This window comes from Ochotona princeps, chromosome 23 (assembly GCF_030435755.1).
Source record: "Ochotona princeps isolate mOchPri1 chromosome 23, mOchPri1.hap1, whole genome shotgun sequence".
Classification (NCBI taxonomy): domain Eukaryota; kingdom Metazoa; phylum Chordata; class Mammalia; order Lagomorpha; family Ochotonidae; genus Ochotona; species Ochotona princeps.
The window spans coordinates 37,362,080-37,386,697 of NC_080854.1; the positions used below are offsets into that span (position 1 = coordinate 37,362,080).

The 24,618-nt window shown below is 49.6% G+C and overlaps 1 protein-coding gene across 1 annotated transcript in view; it reads right to left on the reverse strand.

The window, feature by feature from the left end:
• Window positions 1-900: 900 nt before the first annotated feature.
• The window catches only part of ADAMTS16 (ADAM metallopeptidase with thrombospondin type 1 motif 16), an 83,540-nt gene continuing 59,822 nt past the window's right edge, over window positions 901-24,618 (reverse strand). Inside the window, exons 18-23 of the mRNA XM_058680108.1 lie at window positions 22,228-22,354; window positions 6,565-6,766; window positions 6,264-6,458; window positions 5,350-5,574; window positions 1,572-1,719; window positions 901-1,181 (exon numbers count right to left, since the gene is read on the reverse strand). Coding sequence (XP_058536091.1) covers window positions 1,066-1,181; window positions 1,572-1,719; window positions 5,350-5,574; window positions 6,264-6,458; window positions 6,565-6,766; window positions 22,228-22,354 — 1,013 coding nt within the window. The 3' untranslated portion in view covers window positions 901-1,065. The remainder of the gene's footprint in view (window positions 1,182-1,571; window positions 1,720-5,349; window positions 5,575-6,263; window positions 6,459-6,564; window positions 6,767-22,227; window positions 22,355-24,618) is intronic.

A 24,618-nucleotide genomic window follows, 5' to 3' on the forward strand; every position in this document is an offset into this window, starting at 1 on the left:
ATGGAGCTCCAGGTCGTTCCCTTTGAGGCTCACTGCCCGCCCACCTGCCAGCCTGCTCCGAAGCATCCCACATAAAACTCCTTCATCAGCTCAGAAACACACTATACTAGAGACAATTTATTATCAAAATCCAGCACATTAAATATCCAGAGGTTCTTGGGAATGGAGCACCACCACGGGCAGGGAGGCAGAGGGCAGCACCAGTTCTGCAGGGCCAGTTGCAGGAAGGAGGGTTTGGGGCAGCTTTCTGCACTAGTGTCCTCACCCCCATTTATCAAGAACCTGTGGTGCCAACACCATCAGCCTCCAAGCAAGCTCGTAGAGACCTCAGGACACCCACAGGCCACTCCTGGCACCTGCCAGTGTAGGCCTCGCCCTCCGTGGGCTAGCAGCATCCCAAGGGTACTCTGTGCCTCTGCCATCGAACAAATAAAAGCAAGAAAAATGGTTCTCCAGGAACATGTGCTTGTATGAAATTGACAAAGATAAGGCATCAAATGTTCATAACCTCTCCCCAGCTCTTAGGTCTGAAAGGGTCCAAGCCCCAGCTGGGATTTCCAGAACCCAAAAACTGAGTCCCATATCATAGCCAAGTCCCAGCAGGTGCCCTTAGGAACAACAGGGATGCCTGGGGTGCTGGGGTGGGAGGAGGATCCCAGGCCACCCTGGGGCTCCCCCAGCACCTGTTCCTCTATTCCAGGGAGGTCATTCCTGGTGGCTCAGGGGCTTCTGAGGTGTGGTAGGGTAGAGCGCTGCCATGCTTGGTAGCAGGCAGTTGGCTCTTTCTCTTCTTGCCATGTGCTTTGTTTCTTTGTAGGAAGCACCAGCTGCTTGGCATTGGCAAGCTCAGCTCAGCCTGCCCTACCAACTTGCATTAGCAGAATCATAAGCTTCTCTGTTCAGTCCCATGGGGCCGGGGCTGCACCTGCTATGCCCACAGGAAGGCTCACAGCAAAGTGCCAGCACTCCTCCAAGCCCAAGAACCTAGCACAGGCTCCTTGCTTCCTGAGCAGGCTGCAGCAGCTCATCTGGGTCAGCCTTCTTTGCAGGCGGGACTGTCCCAGCTCACAGTTTGGATGTGGAGCAGGCCTTGCAACACTGTTTGCTGTAGAACTCATGGCTGCACAGCCCGTGCTGGGGCACCAAGTAGCACCAGGGGAAGTGGTCTTTGCAGAATGCATCTGAAAAGGAGCAGATGGCTTTAGCACTGCATGCCAGCTGCAGCGGTTGGAAACTCACACAGGTGTCCAGTTCCCAAAGCCTTAGGTGAGTGTTAAAAGGGTGGGACATCACCCTGGTGCTTGTTGAAGAGGGGTATTTAGGACATGACTGGGTGTTAGCATGGGTTCCCCATGGTTGGATTCTGGTGGTTTCATCAGGGAAAGGAGAGGAGCCACAGGAGACAGTTAAGGACTGTGGTTCACAACGGCCTGTGTGGACTGTACCTCTCCAGGAGTATGAGGCCAAACAAACTTGTTGCCTCTGTACCCACATCCTCCAACCCTCTAGGTCCCCAATGCCTGACACCCACCCTAGGTGCCCAGGTCAAGCCCAGAGCCTCCAGCACTCACCTTTCTTTTCTGTGACGGGGCAGAAGCGAGTGTTGCAGGCCTGGGCGGCTATGGGCTTCTGGTGGGAGAAGCAGCTTGAGGATGGCCGGCCGGCTGCTAGGCAACGCACAAGCCTCGTCTGGACACCACCCCCACAGCTGGCCGTGCACTGTGGAAGCAAGACAGTCACCCAGCTGCTGGCGCTGTTGGTGTCCCTGCCCACTGCCCAGGCTGGCTGAAGAAGGGCATCTTCAGGGAGACCTCTGCACAGGCAGGGGCATCTACTCTGCTGCTCTGAGGGTGGAAATCATGCCTGAGCCAGCCCAGAGTGTTCTAGCACCACCGACAATGTGGTTGCCACTGCCTGTGCTGTGGCCTGGGTGGTGGGTACTTACTCAGGCCGGGCCTTGGTACTGCAGCCTCACCCAGAGATTCCTGACACTGCTTTTTTTGGTGCAGAGTAAGTATCCTGAGTCTTAAAGACAGAACAAACCTGATGCTCATGGGATGGGGAGTTTTCTCCTCCAGTTACAGGTGGTTCTAAGAGCAAAATGTGTTCTTTCCAATACATCCCCCCTCTGTGGCTTTAACTTCACCCACTTCAAAGAACCAAGTTGCAGAGGTTACTACCCAGGCCTACAGTCCAGGGCCACCTGTGTGCTTGCCTTGTTCTTCTGGGGAATCTACCCTGCCACCCCTGCTTGTGGCAGCCTCCTCGTCTCCTCTATGCTACTCCGACTCTCTCCCCACCTAGTTCTTTAAGATAGTCTCTGTACAGAAGAGGAGAGAGTGCTCTGACATCCAGACTGTTCTTGAATGAGCCAGTGGTGCTCTTACCAGGCATCGGAGACTGGGGAGGCTGAGCCCTGCCCACAACCTGAGTTCACAGGTTCCCATGGCTCATTTAGCCACAATCTGCGGGTGCTGCGTAGAAACTGACACTCTAGGACCCCAAGTAGCACTAGGAGGGGAGGTGCAGAAAGGAGACAGCTCTCAACACAGCCCCAGAAACACAAACAGGACCCTTGGGGAGAAACTGGAGGCGAAGCAAGGGACAGACGGAGGGATAAGGGGACTTGCCCTGCAAGAAACAAAAACCTTCAAAGTCCTCCAGGCTCGCCTCACTCCCCGCGCCATGATGCTGCTCAGCTGCAGACCTTGAAACCACTTTGAACTGACACAGGTGGTGATGCAAGAGGAGAAACGGGTGCCATCCTCTCGCTCCTCCTGGCTGGGAAACCAGTGCAGCTCGGTGCTCTGCATCCCAGGCACAAAGGCTGAACCACAGGACCCAGGTTCCAGGCCTGGCTCTAGCTCCAAGCTCCTGCTTCCTGCTCATGTGACCCCTGAGAGGCGGGACTCAAGCAATGGGTTCCTGGCTCCCACGTGGGAGACCTGGATGGAGCTCCCGCTCTGAGGTTTGGGCTCTGTTATTGGGGGTGTTTGGCGAGTGGACATGTGAATGAGAACTGTTTTCTCTGTTTAGACTTTACATTCCAGAGCGTCCAGTGGGTCTGTTATAACACCTGCTGCCTCTTATGTCCTCCTAGCCTTTTGTGGTGGGGACTGAGTTGCCAGGAGACCCCCAGGCTGGTGGATGTGGTGGGGACTGAGCTGCCAGGAGATCCCCGGGCTGGTGGGTGTGGTGGGCAAGTCACGTGACATGACACCTCTGGGGAAAGACTGTTCAATACAAAGGGCCTGGACCGTGCAGCTGGAAGGCCAAGCTCATTGGCTGAGCAGCCTCCCGAGGGTGCAGGTAGAGGACGCTCTCCAGCATTCCACTGGGACTTCGGCTTGCACCTGCCTCTGCCTATTCTGTCTGCTGTAGCTTCTCCTGCTCTGCCAGGGACCAGTGTCCCCTCTACTCAGGGTGCGGCTGTGTGACAAGCTCTGTGGCAAGCATGGATAAGGCTGAGGATTTCTGTATCAATTCACTCCTCAACCTCAGGGGGTGCACATGGAACCTGGTCCACCTACGGCAGCCTGGTGGTCTCATTTTTCCATGTGCTACTTACCAGTTTGGGAGGAGGTGGGAACAGAATAGGGGTGGCTGCTGGAGGGAGGGGTCAGGGCAAGGGACAATCACACCCTGGTGACTGCACCATCCACCCAGTCGGCCTCTGTGCATGTACTTGGTTCTCCATTGCAATCTTAATAGGTGGAAAACTAAATTGATGGTGTGATTCCTTGCCTCTCAGAGCCTGCGGGTTTCCTGGGTCAATCTGTATCATTCTGGGAACGGCTCTCAGAGCAGCCAGTCTCCCACAATGCCCAGCAGTGACCACACACCTGCTCCTGACACGCAGTTACACAGGGGTCAAACAGGTGCTGGTGGTGCTGCGGCCACTCCCAGGCCACATGCACTGACGATGCCAAGCTCAGTGAGTCTAAAGACGACAGTCTTACACACAGCATGCTGTGGAATGTGCTGGTGCACAAAGACATGGAAGTCAACGTAAATCCCACACACCAATTAAAACTGGAACAGCGCTCCTGGAAGCTGTTGCAAGGCCCAGCCGGGCTCTGGCCATCCATTACCGCCTGACAATTTCCCACAGTTAGAGTGCAGAGCTGAGCATACCAATGCTCCTGGCAGACACAGTCCTTGAATTATGACTACCCCACAAGTGACCGTCTCAGAACACCAGAAATGAATCACGTTGGATGGAAACCTCAGTCGACTTCAGATGAAAAGCAAGCCGTGTATCTTGCACCAGAGAAAGCTATTACACATGCACTTTAGGCCTGTGTTTAAATAAAAGCCACTTCAACTGTTCTTTTTGTAAAATTTGCCCAGCCTGTCTGTGTTGGGCAGAGTGGAGTAGATGCTGGCTTGGCAGGCACAGTGTGGAGTCAGGATCAATCCAGGACCCTGTTCCCTCTGTGTCCCCAGTCCACATTTCTCTGGGACAAAAGCATCTATAAGCAAAAGCTCAGCCTGGCTGCACGCCTGCTGGCTCACCTGGCAGTGATGCAACTCAGCTGGGGGACGTTTGCTGCTGCTCATAACAGAAGAGGCCCATCACACACATCTGTCTCTCTTTTCCTTCTATCTCTGTTTCTCTGTTGCTGTGCCTTAGACAGAGACCAGTTGGCCCTGAACAGACTAGGAGATCTGGGATGGTCAAGGGCAGACCCACATCCTGGTCCAGACTCCAGCTGGTCAGCACAGCAGGAGCCATGCCAGAGTCCTAGGCCCATGTGGACTGAGCAGGGAGATGGGCAGGAGTGCAACGAGCAAAGGTATGATCTTGAGATAAGGAGGCATCCAGAAACTAAGGGGCTGAGGAGCCAGGCCCCAGGGTGAGAGTAGGTGTGGGCAGACACCAAGTGAGTGCAAAATAGTCCCAGCCCAATTCTTCTTTGGCATTGAAGGATGCGCAGGAGGAGGGGGTTGGGAGGCGTGGGCCATCCTCGAGATGCTTCCTGCAGACCCTGACCTAGGCTGGCCCAGTTCAAGGGCTCATGCAGGAAGGGTGGCTGCCAGGCTGGTTCTGCACTTGTGTGCACTATTTGTTTTGTGTGTCACCTGTCAATTGATTTTCTACTGAGCCTGGAGCTTAGATTTCTTCCCCAGTCAGACCCATCTTTGGGGGATTCTGCCCCGAATTTACCCAAAGCATTACATTTCCTTACACTAAGTCCACGGCAATTTAGAAATGAACACAAGTGCTCTGAGAGACCCAGAGATGCCTGGACAGTTGACAGAAAGCCACACCTACTCCAAACCTACGCCAGCTCTGGGAAGAAACTGCCCCATATAAACAGACACCAACCCCAGAAGCAGGTCCCCTACCTGAGACCAGGGTGATGTAAACCAGCTGCTCCTTGAGGGCCCGGCAGCAGCAAACAGTGGGTGCCTGGGGCAGGGAGGCAGGCTGCAGGTACGTTCCAGCTGCAGCCTGGGCTTCGGCAGGTGCAGGCACTTCTTGGTGGCCAGCTCTCGGTACTTGCCAGAAATGTATTTTTCTGCACATTTGAAGAATCTTTTCTGGGTCCCTCTTTCACATGACACAGAACACTGACATAAGAGAAGGAAAGGGCTGAGTGATAGATGCCTTTTCTTTTTGCTAACTGGATGAGTCAGAATGTCTTGGCACCTGGAAATCCGCAGGCCGGGAGGGAGACTGAAACATCAGCCCCCAGGGAGGGCCGTCGAGTACCAGGCATGCACAAAGGTCCTGGCCCAGCCCGTCCGGCTGGACTGTGCTCAGGAGGCGGGGTGGCGGTGCTGCTGAGTCTTAGGACTCCTGGGCCAAGGAGCCCAGGTGTTGCACTCTCATGCTTAGGCCCACAGGTGTGCCTTCCGTGAACCTCAGTGCCAAGATGGAGACTCAGTTGGAAGGACTGCCTGCAGGGCTGTGTCTTAGAGAGCAGGTGTCTGTGTGTGTGTCCATGACACTACTCAGGTCACCTGCTCTCCATGGGACTGGCTTCCAGAAGAGTCTAGCAGTTGCCCTGCAGCCCCAAGGGATGCAGGTGCTCCTGCATGCCGGGGGAAAGGAGGCATGGAGCTCTTCCCTAGCTTGTCACTTTAGCAGGAAACAGCGTCTTTACCTTTAGGGTCTCGCGGCTGATGGAAGCCCAGGGGTTGGTGTAGGGGGAATGGGGAAGAAACTTGCTAGACAAGACTGGCCCATGGGCAGGAGGCAGTGGAAGTGGGAGAGGAAGCAGTGAGGCAGCTGGTGGTCCCTATCCCCGGGGACCTACCTGGGACCAGGTGGACACCAGCCACTGCAGCTTGCTAGGCTTGTGGCACCTCTGGAGCAGGCAGGCACCCTGAGACCTGGGCTTGGGCTGTGCACTGCAGACAGCCTCAGGCAGCAACTTGGCTCTGGCCGTGGGGTTGGTGCTCTTGCAGGTCACAGTCCTCCTCCACCAGCCCTTCCCGCATGTCCTGGAACACTGCACACAAGAATGAGGGTGGCCTCAACTGGGGCCCCAGGCCTGGCCCTACCCCAACTGCAGTCCACAGAAGGTGACCCAGCTGCCGTCCCCAGTGCACAGTTACCTCTGCCCAGGGTCCGGTGCTCCACGCAGGTGGGCAGCTCTGGGTGTTGCAGGCTTGCCAGGTGGGAGGCATGGGCTGTGGACAGAGGATAGCCTCAACAGGCTCTGTGCCGTGGTGGGCACGCCGGGTGCACTGCACAAGCCGGCTCTGGGTACCCCCTCCACATGTGCAGCTGCAGGTGCTCCAGTTTCCCATGGACCAGCTGGGAGAGGACAGAGGGAGCTGGGTGAGGGATGATGCTCTCTCCCCCTGAGGTTACCCAGCGAGCATGTGCACATGTGCAGTGTGTGCACAGAGCAGCACCCCTGCCTTCCATGTCTCCCCTCCATGTCTCCCCTCCACATCTCTGCTCCACCCGCAGTGCTCCGTCTTGGCCTCCTGGATTTTGTGGCCCCTAACTCTTGAAAATAGTCTACCTCAAGAGAATTTCCATTTTCTTATTTCAAACAAAAAACCCATATAAGAATAGAGACCCTATGTGTTTCCCAAGCACCCAGCTTTGGCAGCGAGCCATTCAGGTCCCCATCCACAGGGCGTTCTGAGCAAATTCCAAACACGCCAGTGTCTCGGTGTCCATCACTCAGAGATAAAGGGTCTTTCTTGTCTTTTTCGGGATGAAGCCACAAAGCCATTACGATGTCTAGACGTTAACGTGAATTCCTCAGAATCACTACAGGGTCAGTGTTCCAATTCCCAGCTGTGCCCTAAATGTCAGAATTTTATCTGCACGCGTGATTCAGAATCTAGGCACAGTCCGCACGCTGCAGAGGGTGGATCTCTCTTCTCAACTCTGCAGGCTCCTCCTTCATGTGGTTGATGCTGGTGTTGGTTTCTGAGTTGCCCACAGCTGATTCTGTGGGTTGCAGTGTTACACAGGACACCTCTGTGGTGTCACTGGACAGGTCCCTCTGTCTTCTTTCCTGTCACTGAGTCATGTTTCAGTTGGAGGCTTTGTGTAATTCAGGTATAGTGCATCTTTAGCGTGACCATTTAATAAATGACATGTTTCCTCCAATGGGTGGCCTCTATTGTCTAATCATCACTTTATTCTGAGAGCAGCTGTGGATGTTCAATAGCATTGTCTCTCAAAGCCATCTTTTTCTGTCTTGGTCGTAAAGGCACTCCCACTTACCAGGGTACCTGTGCAGCCAGGAGAGGTACAGAGGTCTATAGCTTTCACCCATGCATCTATCTAGGGATTCCTGGCACATTCAACACTCAGTATCCCTAACGGTCAATAGGCAGTATGTATTTTTGAGATGTCTGTCCCCAGTTTGGCATCTATGTGCACTAGGTATATCGACCTACAGCTGTAGTCTACGGTCCTGCCACCCTGAATGTGCCTGGTCTCATCTGATCTCGAAAGCTAAGTAGTTGGGCCTGGTTAGTACTTGGATGGGAGAAGCAAAGTTTTGTGTTTCATGTTGCACCTTATCGCGGTAATGCTGGACTCATAGGATGCGTCTCCTCCCATTTTGGGAAGAATGAAGCAGAATTTGTATTAGTTCTTCTTAATATTTGGCAGACTCCAGCAGTGATGTCCTTTAGGCCTGTGCTTTTCATTTAAACACACACGCACACACATACCCACAGCCACACATAACCCATTCGTTTTAGTGATGTAGGGACTCATCTGATGTTAGAAATTCCTCACGAGGGTTCAGGGAGACCCCTTGTCAGGAAGCACCACCACAGCATCGGTCAGTGTGCCACAGATCCGGCCAAGAGCTGGAGGCCAGCGTTGACCTGGCCCTCATCGGCAGTGTGCGTGCAGACAGGAGGCCAGTAAGGCTTCAGAGAGCGTACAGCCAGTGCCTCTGCCTGTTCATTGGCTCCAGTCCTTTTCTTCTGCCGCCTCTTGGCGAAGCTTTGGAGCAAGCACTCTGCTGCTCTGTTCCAGGAGTCTGCTCATTAGAGAGAACTAGAATAGCGATAGGACAGAGGCCCTGCCACAGTGTGCGCAAGGCTGCGATGACGTCAGTCCCTGCCAGGTGGACTGGGCTCCTGGGGACCACACCCTGGCTTCAGTGAGGCACAGCTCTAAGAATACAGCACATGGATGGATTTAGGGCGAGGAGCTATTCCAGCCTCATACACAGTCAGACTTGGATGCACTTGACTTTCACATGCTGGGGACTCTCAAAACTCTCAAACGGGCTCTGAATGAGCTCTGCAACAAGACAGACAACACTGAAGCCTGCACAACCTGGAGGTCAGGATAGCTGCCAGTGTGGTCCCACAGGATGGGGATCGTGTGACTTGCAAAGACACCAGGACTTGGTCTCCACCGCCAAGCCACATATTCATCACATGTGTAAGTAATTCGAGATTCACCACACTTTACTTTTAAATGAAATGTTTTAAACATAACATTTCACATTCAACAATAAATATGCCTGTTTAAAAATCTGCCTTTGCATAGGAACAAAAAATAAGTTAGCAATTTAAAGAGGGAAGCCAGACTACACACTGCCAGGGCAGCAGCCAAGGTCAGGAGAACTTAGAGAATGGTGAAGAAAGGGAACCGCTTCCTAAGCTTGCCCTCTTCTTTCGCCAACCCAGGAAGGCACTCAGGATGTGGTCCGTGGCAGAGGGTGTCTGCTTGGTGTCATGTGGTGCCAGCAGGTTCAGAGAGGCTCCACTGCCCTTGGCAACCCAAGGTATGAGGCAGCTCCATGGATGGAGGCACAGTTACTGGAGAGACCACACTGTGCTCCCATCTGCTCACTTCTGGGACAAGTCCCCGAGTCCTTCCCATGTCCAGCTGTGAGGACATCAAAAATGACAGCAGTGTGCTGTGCGTCCTCCCATCCCTCCAGGGATACTGAGAGCTTGCATGGATGTGCTGGCCACCTCTCTGGGAGGGATAGGCTTCTCAGGATATCCCTTAAAACAGGTCCTTCCAGGTGCTAACACCAGGGTCTGGGCCAAGTTCTGTTGTCACAACAGAAACTGCATTGCAAGGCTGGCATGGAAGAGCATGGCCCTGGGCCACAGGCAAGCTTGTGACGTGATGGTTACTTTTTCATTGGCCTCACCAAGTCAAACTACCTTGCTGGACTTATGGAACTACAGGGGACATTTGTAACATACCAGGCACAGACCGAGAGGCAGTTTTTCTTTAAAAACAGCATGTCTGTGAGGCTCCCAAAAGGCAGAGCAAAAGACTTGGGGAGAGGCACTATGGGTGTGAAGTTTATGAACTGTGAGCCAAAGGCACATGACCTTTCACTGCTCAGGAGCCAACACTTGGCTTCTCCTGGTTTTCCTGTCTCAATATCCTGTCATCAGATCTTATCTTCAAAGGAATCGCAGCTCTGCTCACACAATGAAGGGCAGGGGCAAAGAACTGTGGGCACAGACCGAAGAACCACCCCATGCTGTGCAAAATGCCCTTACTCTTTCCTAGTTTCAACAAGATCTCTTCATCTGAGGGTTTTTCTGCTAACACTGGGAATATTTGTGTTCCATTCCCCTGAACCTTGCCTTATAAAAATTCAAGGGGAAGCCATTAAAACGCCAATGGAGGTGAACCTCTGCCTCTTGGCAAGGCTGCCCCTTAATCCACTTTTCCTGAAGACTGGAAGAAAAGATGTTAGAGCTGGGAAGGACTTGAAAGAGGGCTACCACGGCTTTCCTATGGAGACCCAGAGCCCACAGAAGCAAGGCAGGCAAGGCAACAGTCAATCAGGTAAACTGAAGAGGACACGCATGTCAGTGGCAGCCCTGTTCCCAAACATCCTGGGGCCAGTACTCCTCCCTGTCGTGCTAAACAGAAAAGAGAGTCTTTTCCTAGCTTCGAGTTCCAACTTGGGGTGGACAGCCCCTCCTGTCCATCTTCCATATTCTTCAGTAGGAGTATTTTGTTAGCAACTAAAAAACTACTGGGCTAGAAACTCCCTGGAAGTAAGCAAACTAACCACGTGCTGATGTAGTAGATGGCATGCTTCGCTTTGCTAGACTTGGCTTCCAAAATTCTCATGGCCAAGGATAGGTCAAAGGGGATGTGAGGGTCCTAACTTTCCAGGGGGCAATGGGCAGGTGGAGCCCTCTATCCCTCACCCTGGGACACAGGCCCACGCCAGAAGAGATGCAGGATCCACCTTGGCCCTGCAGGTCTGAGCCAGAGCCATCCCCTTGCCAGCTGCGTTGATTGACATAGGAACCAAGGTGTGTCAGGAAGAACTGGGAGGAAGCCTCATGGACCCAGCTTCTTCCAGAGCCATCTGCACAGGCTCTCACAGCTCTCCCATTGGCTTGGAAGGCTCTTCTGCAACTCCCAGTGTGCCAGCCACTCAGCAGCCACAAGGATATGGAAGTTCCTCTCCTTAGAAGAACTTTCTGACAGCCTGAGTGGCTTACAAGTTAGGACGAACCACAGCTGCTTCCTGGAGGAGCAGAAGCTTAGGGAGCCAATGGCAGCCAAGGGTAGCCCTACGGTGAAGGTCTTTATCACCTTCTGTTGGGCTTGGACCTGGAAGGTGGTGATAGCAGTTGTGTTCCCAGCTGGGGACACGGCTCATATTGCCAGGACTCTTCTTACACAATTTTACCACCCACACATACATACACACCAGGGGTTTCCACTGGGCAGGGCCAATATTACTTGGTGCGTGAGACTTCTCCCTTTTCTGCAAAGCAGTGATGCAATCTGTTCTTTTGGATCAGCTTCTTTCTGACTCCAATCTTCTCTGGACACTAGACGCACTATGGTATGGAGTCCTCTCTGTCCTCTGGTTCACTTCCAGGCCCTGGATGCCATTTGGCCCTCAGCCTGCACCAGCAGTAAGACCCTCTGGTAAAGAGCTACCCATGCTGCACCAACAGCCTTCTGTTCCACCAGCAACCAGTGGGACTCCATGCAACATGCTGAGTCTGCCCTTAGATACGTTTATGCCAGCTGAGCTTGTTATTGGAATTGTGTAATATAATTAGATTTGGTGTCACTCCATGAAACAAGAGCATGAAAACAGAGAAGCATGTTTCTATGAAAACACAGCCGAGCCTTTGGATGACTCAGAAGACACCAGCTATTACATGGAACTGCTGTCGAGTTAGGTGTGGCTGAGACAGAAGTGAAATATGGAGAACAAATACAAACTCTAAAGCAATTTTGCACTCAAATGAATGACCAGTTTCACCCTTTTAAAAATAAATGTCTTAAAGTTCTTAAAAAGTTGGAAATCATAGGCAGTAAGCTTTTTTTTTTTTTTTGCAAATGATCAACTTAGACTTCAATAGGCAGATTCTGTTGTGGTTTTAATTAGAAAAAATTAGCAGAGTAATGGGCATTTATACATTTGAAGTAAAAATGAATGTCCAAGGTATGTGTGTGTATGTGTTTTACGATGATTTCCTCACTGATTTGTTTTCACCAGTGGGATGAGTAAGACAGCCCTCTTGTATTTGGCAGTGACCCCAAGGCCTGCTTTTAGAGCTCATCAGCTGTGTGCTGCTGCTCTCCCAGCAGTCGCCAGCCTGGTCCTCGTTGCCTTCCCAGTCACCTGCACAGGGACGGGCTGTCCCGGCTTCTGCCTCCTTACCACCCAACAGTCAGCAGCTTCTACTTCTCTCCCCCTTGCATGTGTGCAGGTCACATTGGCTGGGTCCTGTGCTGTGGTACTTCATGTCCCAACTGGACCAGGCCAAAGAGACCAGAGTGTTAGCTAGATCCTGTTAGAATCATGACTCTAGATACAACTGTGAAGGTATTTTTTGGGGGAATGAGATTGACATTTAGGTCAGCAGTGATTGAGAAAGGCAGTTGATGCTCCATAATGTGGGTGGGGTCTGGGTAGACAAAGACTGAGACCCCCTAAGGAGGAGAGTTTTGTGCCAGCAGGTGGAATTTGGATTTGAACCACAGAATGGTAGCTTTGCTTTGGGTCTCTGTCTGCTAGCCTACCCTGCAGACTTTCCACAGCCATGGGAGCTGTTCCTGTGTATGTGCATGCGCACCTGCACACACACACACACTGTTGAGTCTGTGGACCTGGAGTAGTTTCTTCTAATTTCTTGTGCAAATTGCCTCCTAACTGCCCCTTTGCTTCTGGGTCTGCCATGGTCAAGCTGGTCTCTGCCCTGGTGTTGGGAACGAGCCCTTCCAGTGCTGATACACGCACACCTGCTGCTCTGTCAACTCCCGTGTGACTGTTTTTTCTGGGGCACAGGGCTCACCCCTGCCAATCTGCTGTAGCCACCCACCTGCCTTCACAAAGGCCTGCTGGGTGAGGAGTCCCAAGTGTTCTGGAGTGGAATTCTACAGAAGGAACAACTCATGGCCATGACAGAGAATCTAGGACTTCAACTGAGGCTCTCAGTCCTGCCCATATGTGCAATCTGACTTGGCAGTAGTTTGAAATAAGAGAGACTAACTGTAAAGTCATGGGGACATCACCGAGAAGGAAAGGAAGATGCCCCTATTTTCAGGGCCGGCTGAAGCTTGGCTGTCCAATGGCTTCAGTCCCTTCAAGGCAATAAGCCCACATCTGCTCACAGGCCCTGGTTTCTGAGAGGATTTCAAAGGAGAAGCTGTCGTCAAGGATGGCAAGAGTCAACTTCAATTGATGGGGTCTCACGACGCAGAAGAATAAGGGAGACAGCTGAGTGACAGAGAAGAGCAAGCAGGAGCTGGAGCACTCCTTTGGAGCAGTACCCCTGTCTTGACTGGAAGGAATCAGAGGCAAGCAGGGAGAAACAATGAACCCTGGGCTAATTTCACACCCATTGAGCTAGGAATGTTTCTTCTGCTGTCATCCAAAAAATACTTATGGAAGGAATTCCATCTTATAAATTAAAAAATAACTAGAAAATGGTGGCACGCCGGGAGCTCCTGCTCTGTCCTTATGTGCCAGAAGGCTTCCATTGTATAAATTAAAAACCTTATCTTACATATTAAAAAAGGAAGGAAGGGAAGAAAGGAGGAATGATGAAAGGAAGGGAGGAATGCAGAAAGGAGGGAAGGGAAGGATAGAGGAAAGAAAAACAGAGAAAAGAAAGAAGAAGGTGGGAGAGAAGGGGAGAGAGGCAGGGAAGAAAGAGTGAAGGAAGGAAGGATGGGGGAAACAGAAGGGGAGGATGAAAAGATAGAACGGAGGAAGGAACCAGCACCATGGCATAGCAGACTAACCCTCTGCCTGGGGCACCAGCAACACATGCGGGTGCTGGCTTGAGTCCCAGCTGCTCCACTTTCCACCCAGCTCCCTGCCAATGGCCTGAAAAAGCAGCAGAAGATGGCACTTGGGCCCTCGCACTCCTGTGAGAGACCTGGATGAAGCTCCTGGCTGCTGGCTCTGGCCTGGCCCCCTCTGGCCACTGCAGCCATTTGGGAAGTGAATCAGCAGATGGAAGACATCACTCTCACTTTTTCTTTGTGTAACTCTGCTTTTCAAATAAAAACAAATATTTAAAGGTTGTACACAAAATATATACATACATATATATATATATATATATACCTACCTACCTATCTACCTACCTACATGCATACCTACATACCTACCTACATATCTACATACATATCTACATACAAACATACATACATACATCATCTAGATGGCTCTGGAAGATGCTGACATTACAGCAGCAGAAAGCCCAGGCTGAACTTCTCTGTACCACCTGGAGCCCCATGCTGTGATAACAGCAGCACTGACTGTGGCTTGCAAACCAAAGTGGTAGATAAGACACTCATTTTTCCTGGAACTGCAGTTTGGTGCTCAGAAACTGTCAGATATCTTAGTAGAGGGTTGTAGAGGTTTGAGGCTAAGCACCCAAGGCCCCTTGCAGGGCAGACACACAGACACACAGGAATTTGCTCTCCTGGATTTGCTCCCCATTTTGGGTGCACCTGAATGGATCAACGGGAGAATCCCATCCAAGGGGGTCATTCCCAACAAGCCCACAAACCCACAGAGTAACCCTGACGTTTCTGCAAATATTTGCAGATCTTCAAGGGATAGCAGGAGGCTTATTCAGTCGGCTTCAGATATACCAGCATGTGAGAAAAAAAGCCCCAGGTAGGACTGAATTAGATGGCAGCCTAGCTGGGTTGGTCTCGGCAGGATGTGCAAAAGCCAGGTGAGCACCAAGATAACCTTCTCTTTCTTTATCAGTGAACAAAAGAATGAGACTGACACCGTTATTTATCAACAGCACAGCACGGGAGGGCCACCTAAGTGGTGTGGGCAGGGATGGCCAGTGCATCCAGCTGAGGGCCCAGGCCCTGATGCTCAGCTATGACTCATTTTTCAGGCATACAACGTCCTGCCATGTGCTTTGGGTGGTTGAAAGTGTTTATAGCCATGAATTCCTTCAAATACACCGACTTTCTGAGCAGCCCCTGGTAAAAGGTGTCGTTAGAGTTCTCAGGCCCAGGCATGGAAGACCCAACAATGCTTGGAACCCTGGCTGCAAGTGGAGGGCTAGTGACAAGAGCTGGGGGCCTGTGTTGAAACCTGCTCCATCTATCAATGGAAGATAAGATCAAAGAAACCCAGAATGAAGAAGGTGAAGGGGGTCTGAAAAAACAGCCTAATTACATTAGAGCTTTGGTCCCCTGTGTAAGGATATATGACCAATACAGGGGATTACTGTTAAATTCCCCCACCTCCCTGCCAAGCAGAAAGAAACTACAGTGGCTTCAGCAAGAGATTGAAAACACAATGCCATTAAAGCGTACTGGAAACCTGGGCTGAATGACAGTTCCTTACAGCTTCCAGAAACATAAAGACCAATTTCCGAATAAGTGACTGAGAATCAGAGTAGCTATGAGCTTCTTGGAAGCCAGGGCAAGAGGTGGAACACCAGGATGTCACGCTGTGCTAAGAAAACCCCAGGAAGAGAGACTTCTACCTCAGGAGTGTGTTCTTGATTTGTCATCTGCAAAGCCTTGCAAAACTCAACTCCCCGGAAGTCTTTTTCAGGAGACTGCAAGAGGTTCTTTTTCCCCAGTGGGAAGAATGGGATTCATAAGATAGATGGGCCCAACATCCGAGAGACAGTTTATCTCCAAGGTAGAAACACTTGAGAAGCTCCTGGATGTGACAGTTAGTAGCAGGTGATGGTGGGCACCAGCAACGGGAAGCTGGTTGATAAAGACTACAGAGAGATTCTGCTAGGCTGGGCAGTATGCAAAATGCCACCAACTGCGTTGGACATCCTCACTTCCTCCTAATCCTTGTCCAAATGGCCTTTTCTCCAGGCAATCTTCCAGGTCTGTACTTTGGTTTTAAGATTTGTTTTATTGGGCCCAATGTGATAGCGTAGCATTAAAGTCCTCACCTTGAATGTGCCAGGATACCATAAGGGTACTGGTTCTAACCTGGCTGCCCTGCTTCCCATCCAGCTCCCTGCCTGTGGCCTGGAAAAGCAGTTAAGGATTGCTTTGGGACCCTGCACCCATGTGGGAGACCCAGAAGAAGCTCCTGGCTTCGGATCGGCTCAGCTCCAGCTGTTGTTGCCGCTTGGGGAGTGAACCATTGGATGGGAGATCTTCCTCTCTGTCTCTCCTCCTCTCTGTATATCTGCCTTTCCAATAAAAAAATAAATCTTTAAAAAAAATAGCTTTATTGTTTTTTTCATCGGAAAGGCAGATATACAGAGAGGAAGATCTTCCATTCATTGATTTACTCCCCAAGTAATTGCCATGGCCAGAGCTGTGCCTATCTGAAGCCAAGAGCCCGGAGCCTCTTCTGGGTCTCCCACATGGGTACAGGTTCCCAAGGTTTTGGGCTGTCCTCTATTGGTTTCCCAGGCCACAAGCAGGGAGCTGGAAGGGAAGCAGAGCTGCTGGGACACGAACTGGTGCCCATATGGGATCCCAGCACGTGCAAGGTGAGGACTTCGGCCGCTAGGCTACTGTGCCTGGCTCCCTGATCTGCGTTTCTACCTCCGATGCCCCACCTACCCAGTCTGCACTTCCACCTTTCTAGGCCCCCTTCCTGCCGACCCCTGTGGACACAATCTGCTTATCAAACCACACCTCTTCTCTTGCCAGTCTCATCTCCTTGACTTGGTTCTGCTTTTTCCCTTTTTTTCATCGTAGCTGTCAGCTTCCAAAATACGTTACCATTTTAAAGATGTTTATGCTAATTAACATAATGATAATACGTAAATTGACAAAATTCCAAGTAAACAATATATTTGTTGTTGTTTGTGATAATCATAGTCAATAACCTGGTTATTTTTAAAACCACAGTAAGTTTTACTTTGGTCTGTTTTACTTAACTACGTATTTTAAAGTTTATTTATTTATTTGAAAGGAAGAATTTGAGAGAGAGGGGGGTCTTCCCTTGCTGGGTCATTCTCCAATGGCTGCAATGGCCAGAGCTGGGCAGGTCTGAAACAAGGAGCCCAGGGCCACCCAGGGCTCCTGCATGAGTGGCATGTAGACCATCGTCCACTGCTTTGTCCTGCTTTTCATCAGGCAGCTGTCAGAAGTGGAACAAACAGGACATGAACTGGCACAGAGAGGGTGCTATGCCACAATACCAGCCCCTTTACGTAGTTTCAATTCATTGCATCAAAGGAGAATACATACTTTATAGGATCAACAGGAACAGAAAATAAAAAGGAGAATTCTACAAACCCTTTGGCGAATAGTACAGGTATGAAACTACAAGACACAAAGAGAAGGCACGGTGCAGAAAAGACACACAGGCCGCTGAGAGGTCAGATCCAAACAACCACGGCCATAATTCACATAAACGGATTAAGCTTATATAATAAAAATCTAGCAGAATAATATTTGCTCTAGGTCCAAAAACAAACACACAAAACCAAAACAACTAATGACATACACATTTAAAATAAAGGGAATTTAGGAGTCTAAGCCCAGTCAAGCCAAGTAAGTGGCAGCAGGTGCCACACGGTGATGTTAGATAAAGCAGGTGTTGGGTCAGAGGCCACATGAGAAAATATGGTGGTCTCTGCCAACTCCACAACTCTAGCTTACTGAATCAAAGCAGCTTTGAAAGTTAGCTATGAAGCACACTTGATAGAAGGCCCTTAGTAATAACCAAACACAATGTGATATTTTAGTCCATTTCTCTCAGAAACTGCTATGTAAGGTGGATAGCATCAAAGTGGAAGCAACTGAACCAAATTCCAGGGATCCTGATCACACGGTCACACAAACAGCCCCACTGCAGTCTGGCACATACATCCCCTCTTTCCCACAGGAAATATTTATTAGACTTCCATTCCAAAGCCCTAAAGGAAGTCTCAAAAATGCCAAAAATGAGATAATTTTAGCTGCTTTGATCTGAATGCAAGAACATCTAAAATAACAGAAAGCTCCTCTAAAGTTTGCATAAACTCAGAAACAATGAAGTGTGATACTCAGTAATTCACAAATCTGAAAGTACAGCCATACCTAGAGCATTCTATAAACAATATTTTATGGTCTTCTCACAAAAATCCTTATTCTGGGTGAAGCTTCTAGCATTCAAAAAACAATTGTAGCAGTGCTCATTAATATAAAGGGACCTTACAGACAGGTTTACAGCTAGCTAGCTAGCTAGCTTTCTTTCTTTCTTTCTTTCTTTCTTTCTTTCTTTCTTTCTTTCTTTCTTTCTTCCTTCCTTCCTTCCTTCCTTCCTTCCTTCCTTCCTTCCTTCCTTCCTTCCTTTCTTTCCTTCTTTCTTTCTTCTACTGGTCTGGTAAGAAGCTGCTGTGGTATGGCCAAAAGTGATGTGAACAGCCACACAGCAAGTAGAGATGAGGCCACAGCTATGCAGACGTCTCAGAGGAACATGAGAACTGCGCGTTTCCCCAAAGTACTGTGCATTGCAGAGCAGTGCAAAAGAAGGGACAGTGCGCCTTTAGCATCTGGAAAGTATCTCCAGGAAGCTGTGCTGTTACTGTTGAAGTTACCAAACTGGATGGCTAAGACAGCCCCTCCACTTAGATAAACTGAGAAACAGAAAGGAATTAAACGCTTCTGTGATTTATAACTCCTTTTTCAAAAGAAGTGATAAGAGTGGTTGGTTCAGACAGAGGCAAGCAGGAGAACCATGGGGGCTGCTTGGGGCTGTCTGTTGCCAGCCAGAAAAAGGGGGTTGGTGAGTAGAGGCAGGAGAAAGACGAGGAGGAGGAACAGGAGTAAAAGGAGGAGGAGGAGTAGGAGGACGAGGAAGAAGAATGGAGGCTGTACACAGGCTGCTCTCCAGCGCAGAGGAGTGGTGGGACTGTTCGTGCCAGCATGTAGCCAGGACGCCCGTTCAGATAATCTGGGCCCCAACACCCGGGTCTCTGCAGATGTTTATGACTCAGGGTGGAGGTTCTAGCTGGCTAGGGACCAGCAGCTTGACTGTCATCCAACTGTGAGGGCACAGACCCCTGCCCAGGCAGGTTAGCAAGCAGCAGAGCAGGGCCACTTTTCATGGAGATTACAAGTGAGAGGAAGTGGATTAAGATGTTTGAAAGCTCCCACTCCTAAGTCTTTTAGGATCCTGCTCAAGTTCAACAGGAATCGTCCACTCTCCTGGCCCACATTCTGCCATCCAGTTGGCCAGCACTGTCCTGTGGGGAAGGGTGGGCCCTCCTTACTCATCCAATGCAGCACCCATAGTTTGGAGAGGGCTGCAAGAGCCACCCAGGGACCCTGGGTCTGACAAGGGAGGGCATGGTATCAATGCTGGAAAAGCAGAACTGGAGCTTTCTGCCCATTTACTTGGGTACAACTCGTTGTCAGCATTCTGGATAAAAAGGATGACTAGCTCACATTTCATAGGAAAAACAAAGCCATATTTCAAATGAAAATCTATTCTCCTATCTCAACTGTTAAAGGAAAATGCTACAATAACCCACAAGAATTGGCATGTGTACTGTAGCTTCAGGGCTCTGTGTTTTGTTCTTGATAATTTTGCTGTACAGACTAAGACTAAACCGACAACAGGTGTGAACGGACTTCTGGTGTGTTGTGTGCCTCACCTCAGTGTGCCCCTCCACCCTGTGAGGCAGGCACCACCACTGCTGCCCATGGGCCTGTCTCACCCTCACACCCCTACCCAGGATCTCCATCCAAAGAGCCCTTGGAGAAAAGAGAGCTGTGGGAAGTGGGTCTGGATATTGTGCCTCACCCACAGAAGAGAACCCTAACAAGTCCACTGCTTCTTGCCCCTTGCTACTTGCGACCTGTGCTGTGGCAGGAACAGGCGTACACCACTTTTGTCCTCTTCAAGGATCTCCCAGCCAGGAAACCATGGCCTTGTGCCTATCATGAAGATTTTGCATTAATCCTGGAAGTTCGCTTTTAGAGGACAGGGCTAATATTCTGAGATGTGGGATGTCAACATCAATCAGCTAGCTGCAAGAGAGGTCACTGGAATTTTTCTATGTGAATTTGGGGTAGGCTCAACCCCCCGTCTCCTCCACGCTGCCCAAGTGTATCAATTGAAACTTCCTCTAGAATGGTCCTTTTCCCGCCTTCTCTCAATATGCAATGCTCTTGACAGAATCGAATTTTCAATTACATCTAAATTAGTTAAGTATAGAACACGGGATGCAGATGAACCCAGAAATGTCTTTGGCTCTGAATCCCTCATTACCAGAAAGACAAAGTGTAGGAAGGCAAAGAGGATTCAACTAGCCAGACCGACGCTAACTAACGACCAGGTAACTGCTGAGGAGATGACAAGCACATGCTAATGTAGACACAGCCCTGAACATGTACACAGGGGCATGTGTCCCAGGATCCTGCTGTGCTCAGTGATGAGCCACGTGGACCACAGGAGTCCCTTGAGATCACCATGCAGCTGAAAGAGTCCTGCTGACATCTTAGCATCCTTCAGGTTGTAGGGTGACGCTTGTGTAATGCTTGTGCATACAAGCACATGGCACTACCGGCTGTATAAAAGTATAGCACAAAAATTATGTTCAGGATGTAATATTAACCCTAATAATCAATAAACAAGACACTGGTTCATGCAGTTACTACCCATTGTACTGTGATGTTAGAGTATACTCCCACTTATATAAAAACAAGTTTCCTGCAAAACAGCTGGCAGCAGCCTTATACAGCTTATGCTCACTGCCCCCAGTTGCCACACCCAGTGGTTGACCTGGGCCACTGAGGCTGGTTAATGTACACTGCATGATGCTTGAATAGCAATGAGATTATCAAGAGATCTAACAATAGTTTTCAGGCCATATCTCTTGTCGTTAAACTCTGAGTGACTCTCTACGTGTGTTGTATGTGTGTACAATTTTCATAACAGGCCATAAAGAAAAATCCACCATTCACTCTAAAATATTTCTTTGAAGGAATAAGTAAGCATGATGGAGAGAGGAAAGCAGAGTGCATCAGCATAGGTTGCCCACTGTGACAGGAACAGAGGGTGGCAGCACAGGTCAGTCACTGGCCGTGGGAGAGGTCAGTGCTTAACCAATTCTATTTCTGAGGTCTAGCTGGAGTGTGGGACAGCAGAAGGAACATTGAAAGGAACATAAACCAGTGTCATAGGGGAAGGGTTAGGAAGCAAATTAACCCATCTGGGTGGAAGGATGTGTTCCATCTTTGAGTGACCATGCAATTCTGTAGCCATCTTTTTTACAGGGGAGTCACTGCCTCCCATGTGCAGTTGCTTTTCTAGTTTCTTGTGGAATCCAGGTTCAGCGTTAATGGATGCCAACAGGACCATCTTATCTTTATTAAGGGACATGATATGTGACTTAAATCTTGTTCTTCCATAGACAGACCTCCAAGAGTCTCAGTACACTGCTCCCCGACACCCACATCTCAAGGCGGCGTGGTTCTTCAGTCCTGCTGATAGGAGCAGTGATGTCAGCACCAACTGAAACACCTGCTGTCACGCCCACTTCTCATGGCAATGCGGTTCCTTGGCCAGACAGTGACCTGGGTCTTCTTCCCCTCCTTTTGACTAGGCCTCAAACGAGGATCGTAAAGGCCAGGACAGCTTGAGACCTCGAAGCCTGGGATGACCTAAATCCCCGTTAGAGTATTTGCCTGAGAAAACGGATGGTTTCCAAGGCAACTTACTATCTGTTGTAGGCAGGCTGCAGGGTCTCACTGAGGTAGAACGTCCTGTCTTAAGTACACTATCTTGGGTGATCTTCACTACTCACTGATGAGTGTGCATGTAAAGACGAGGCAAGGGGTCAATGTAAACGAGGCTAAACTGAGGGAGGAGCAGGGCCACGCTGCCTCCCAGGGCCTCCGTGTGTGTCTGGACTGTGGGCAGAACAGGGATGACCAGAGTGCTGACTTCTGTGGCTTTGTCCTGCATGGGTTGTAAGGCACTTCAGCAATCCAGAAACCCCTGTGAACTTGGCTAGCTTTGGGCCCAAGTCACTCTTGCATGTTTCATTGGGTATGAGTGGGACCACAGGCTCAAAGAGGATGTGCCACCATCTATGCACAGAACATGTGCCACTCGTGCCAGCCTGCTACAGGTCAAGGGAAAGCGAAAACAAAAGGATGTCATTAGCAAAGCTGCCCAGAGAAGCGACAACCTGTAGATTCTCTTCAGGCTAAATACACTTCTGTGGTTCCCCGTTGGGGCAGCTCTGGCTCCCTGTGCCTCTTCACCATTATCAATCATGTGATGGTCATTCACACTCACTCTCCAAAATCAGGAACTGAAAGACTCAATGAATGAACTGAAAAGCCGAGAAACCTACTCAGTTGGACAGGGCACCTCTTACCTGGGAGGACAGGCAGAGACTTTGCAAGACACCAGCCCTGCAGCAGGTCGAGTCTGGGGATTGCAGAAGGATGCATTCACTGGAACTCTTAGGTCTCTGTAGCAGCCGACCCTGGTGGTCATCTGGCCTGTGGGAAAAGGTAGAAGGCATCACAGACTCGCAGACATGCCCATCGGGAGAAGCAGATGGAGGGTAGGTAAACAGTTTTCAAATGTCATAAATGTCCTTGTACATCCTTGAGTTGATAGCCAACTATTGATACTGTATTTGTTTGACCTGTATTCATGATTTTTAATTTGTCAATTTCATTAATTCTAAGATGTACACCTCAACATTTTAACATGTTTAAAATTAACATGTGTCCTGCAACTGAAGCCACTTTTGCATTGGATAAAATATGCTAGTTGTGTCTTCGGATGGGAATATCTTTCTTTCCAAAAGAAACACCAATATTCAGTGGATCTCTCCCATGCTTCTGTCTGAGAGAACTGAAAACTAGTAGTACGTCATCAAGAAATAAAGGAAACAAAATAATGGCCAGTTTGCTGATAGAGAGCTAATTATTGCCTTGGTCATGTTCTTAACAGAAACTTTCTACAACCATGACTTACACATTCTAATGAGCCAAGTCGGTGGGGAGCCAAGTGGACTTGATTCTCAGCCCCGCATCTACTTCCTAAACGCTGTTGAAGGCGCTATGAAAAGTCAGCAAATGTGACCACTATTCCCATCATTAAATTTGCCACCAAAGGAACTATGACTCCCACTGAGTTCAAGAAGTCAAGATCATCGACAGAAAGTAAGATGTTGTGGTCAGGCTCTGGGGGCAGGAGCATGGGGTTATCATTGAAGAAGGGTTTCAGCTCTGTAAGATGAATATTTTCAGGGATGAGTGAGGTTGACAGCTGCGCAATGTGCTTAATGCCACTGAATTGTCTACTCAGAAAGTGGTTAAAAATGACGAGGTTTATGCAATGTATATTTTGTAATAATAAAAAAGGACTACAGATACATACTTTTGAAGAGTGGATTAAAGATGTCATTCTTTAAAAGGACAGAAACAGAGAAAAAGAACCGCACTCGTGCCAGTTTAAAACGAGCACAGCTGGGGCTCAGGTGACACTGCATGTTAAGCTGCCACCTCGGACTTCAGTATGCTGGGTGAGTTTGAGTTCTTGGCCAGAGAGTGAACCAGAATAAGGGAGATCTTTCTCTGTGTAACTCTTTCAAAGGAATAAATGAACTTTAAACAAGTAAAGCAAAATGAGCACAGCTAGGTGTGTGAAGACGGAGGCATGATTCAGTGGTCTTGGGAATATTGATGAAGGACCTCACTGTTCGCACAGTGTCTCAGACTGACTGAGCAGTGTGCTGGCCACCTTGACTCCTCGCACCCAGTGAGGACAGGGTTTCAGAGCAGCCAAGCAGCAGGCTGTGCACCGACTGCTTCTTAGACAGCCAAACCCTTCTTAAAGGACATTAAAAGTCTCTTACACACATTGAAAACACGTTTGACAATTGGCATGGCTGGGTCAAAAGGAGTGAGGTGACTCAGCAGGAGGAAGTGCTGCTGGACTCAATGCAAAGAGAAACGTGGGAGCTCCCAGAGTTGAGCACCAGTCACATTACCTGCCGCTGATGAAGGAGGCACAGGCTATGAGAAGACCCTGGCACGATGGCTCAGTAGCTAAATTGTCACCTTGAAAAGCACTGGGATCCCATATGGAAACCTGCTGTGTCCTGGCTGCTCCACTTCCTGTCCAGCTTCCTACTTGTGGCCTGGGAAACCAATAGAGCATGGCCCATGTAGACCCTGCCCTCATGTGAGAGACCTGGAAGAAGCTTCTGGTTCCAGGTTTCAGATCAGCTCAGCTCCTGCCATTGTAGCCATTTGGAGAGTGAAGTAGAGGACAGAAGATTTTTATCTCTGTCTCTCTTCTCTCTAAATAAGATCTACCTGCCTTTCCCATAAAAATAAATAAATCTTGTCCAAAAAAAGAAGAATATTCCATTGCCTGTTGACAGAATTATCTATTTAGTCAAGGAAAGTTGCTTCTTTATTGTGAATTCTGTAATTATTTCTTCTGATCAGGAATTTTTTTTTTAAAAAGTGGCTTTGTTAAAGGTCATATAGCACTCAGCAAAAATGGAAGAAGATGCCTTTACGTGTGCTGAGACTCTTGGAGGTCTGTCTATGGAAGAACAAGATTTAAGTCACATATCATGTCCCTTAATAAAGATAAGATGGTCCTGTTGGCATCCATTAACGTTGAACGTGGATTCCACAAGGAACTAGAAAAGCAACAGAGATGGCTACTGAAGGGGATTCCGAATTGAGTGGTTTGAGAGGGCATCATGGGCCTTTTCCACAGGTGAGTCAAGGGGGTGGGG